Below are 2,157 nucleotides of genomic sequence, written 5' to 3'. Positions count from 1 at the left end.
GTTGGGTTTCATCTACATCCTCATTTTCCTCATCATTTTCTAAGATAGTTTGATTAGGATAAAGAGCATTCATAACTTCTTCATTTAATTGTTCACCTGGTGCAACATTATGGCAAAATTCACTATCGGAAAATTGAAAACAAGGGTTATCACTATCAAGAATAATAGGAGCAGCAGGACGGGTAATAGGTCTGGGTCGGGGAGCTGGGGGAAGGGTAGTAGGTTGGAGACTACTTTCACCAATTTTAGCTTTTCCCTTACCACCAAACATTTTTTTCAAAGAAAATGCCATATTAATTACAATTATGCAAACTAAACACACAAAAATATATTCTTAAAAGTTAAGAGTTGGAACGAGTTTACCGAATTGCCGAACAACTTCTTGAAAATTGAAAATCGTTGAAGACTTGAATACTTCAATTCACCAACTTCACAATTTTTCACGAAATTGCAATAATAAAATAAGCAATTATAGAAGAGAAATTAGGTATAGATTGAGAGAGATTGAGATAGATTGATGAATTGGCGAGTAAAAATAAAAGAATGAGGGGGTATTTATAGTTGAGAATTGGGGAAAAGTGTAATTATATAAAGTTTGGGGGCCAAATGGCTATTTTTTAAAGTTCCAAACGGTTGAAAATTAAAGGCTAACGGCTAGATTTTAAAATCTAACCGTTGGCTATTTTTTTTAAAAAAAAAATTTTTTTTTTAAAAAAATAGCCGTTGGAGCCCGTTAGGACCGTTAGGCCCGGTTGAACCGGTCCCGGGCTTAGCGGTCCCGGTCTCGTGGGCCTCGTGTACGCGACCGGCCCGTCACGGGCTTCCTACCCATTTAGGGACCGGCCCGCCGGGACCGTTTAGCCCGTTAGGACCGCGGGCCCGATCCGGTCCCGGTCCCAGACCGGCCCACCAAACAGCCTTACTTCAGGCTAATAAACAAAGAGCTTAGGTTCTATGCTTTGACACTAAAATATATTTACACAATCAGGTCACTTATAAGGTAAATTACAAGTAAAAGCATTTATTCGTAAGCTAGTAAAAATGGTAAGTAAACTTGTTACTACTAACAGTGTAAAACATCGTTAGTACTGTCAGTGTCTATAACTAAAATCCATAAAGAAGTGTCTGGCATCCTAATCATGTAACTTTCCACCTAATGAGATGTAGAATTAAGGGGATCAATTCCCTTTGCCTTGTAATAGTCTTTCTCTGCAGCAGCCATACGCTCCTTGAACATTGTCCATTCTCTTTTACACCTTTCTCTTACCTAAGCCACAATAAATGATGGACTTAGACAATGTGCTCAAATATCAGCATATTTCTTTGTAACAAAATCGTGCAAATACGATGTCAGCTAAGGCAACAGATAGAAATTTCATGGAGGAGCTATCTCCAAATCATGCATCAACAGGAAGTAAAGGTTTTAAGTTGAGACAGAACAATTAATAGTGTGTGATACAATGAAAAGAACAAGCATAATTTCATCCATGAACCGAAAGATTTGAACTCAGTCTAAAAGTCCATATGCAAATTCAAGATGTGATTATAATGTTGTTGTTTATTGCTTATTCTTATGTTTTTTAACCATCTGCCTCTCTTGGTCAAATTTCAATCTAGTGGAGAATTAGATATTGCAACATACCCCTTCCCAAGGTGCTTTGCCTTGCTCTGCTTGTCCCTGTCGAAAAAAGATAATCATTACAGCAAACTTTAAATTTAATCCAACATACATCGAGGCTGAAACGGGGATATACCTGATCCCCAAGTGAAGGAACAGTCTGATGCACAATCCACTGAGAATCTACAACTCCTATCTTTTCATGTGCTGGCTGCTCATCCAAAAGCATTATTAAAATAAGGCCCGTCGAATAAGAATATAGGAGAATTTTACTGCACTGCATAAGGTGGAGTACTTACTTCCACACATTTCCTGAGAGCTAAATCAAGACCCCATCCATGGACCAAGTCATTCTGCAATAATAATTAAACATTTCATATTTGCATTTACAAAATGGTTCATATCCTCCTTCCCGGCCTCCTTATGCCCAATATTCATTTTCATTTTACTCTATATTTCTCACTTTTGCAGGGTTGTTTTTTTCAGATTGCAGGAGGAGCCAGGATTTGTTTTGGTGGTGGAGGGGGGGGGGGGGGGGG

General features: G+C 38.5%; 1 protein-coding gene across 3 annotated transcripts in view; it reads right to left on the bottom strand.

The window, feature by feature from the left end:
- Positions 1-989: 989 nt before the first annotated feature.
- Positions 990-2,157, bottom strand: part of LOC109217008 — a 10,422-nt gene continuing 9,254 nt past the window's right edge. For all 3 annotated transcript variants that reach the window (XM_019381234.1, XM_019381236.1, XM_019381235.1), the window contains 4 exons: positions 1,918-1,971; positions 1,755-1,829; positions 1,643-1,678; positions 990-1,267 (listed from right to left, as the gene is read on the bottom strand). In XM_019381234.1, the coding sequence (XP_019236779.1) occupies positions 1,154-1,267; positions 1,643-1,678; positions 1,755-1,829; positions 1,918-1,971 (279 nt within the window). In that variant the 3' untranslated portion in view covers positions 990-1,153. The remainder of the gene's footprint in view (positions 1,268-1,642; positions 1,679-1,754; positions 1,830-1,917; positions 1,972-2,157) is intronic.

This window comes from Nicotiana attenuata, unplaced genomic scaffold (assembly GCF_001879085.1).
Source record: "Nicotiana attenuata strain UT unplaced genomic scaffold, NIATTr2, whole genome shotgun sequence".
Lineage (NCBI taxonomy): Eukaryota > Viridiplantae > Streptophyta > Magnoliopsida > Solanales > Solanaceae > Nicotiana > Nicotiana attenuata.
This window is presented reverse-complemented; position numbering and strand designations above follow the sequence as displayed.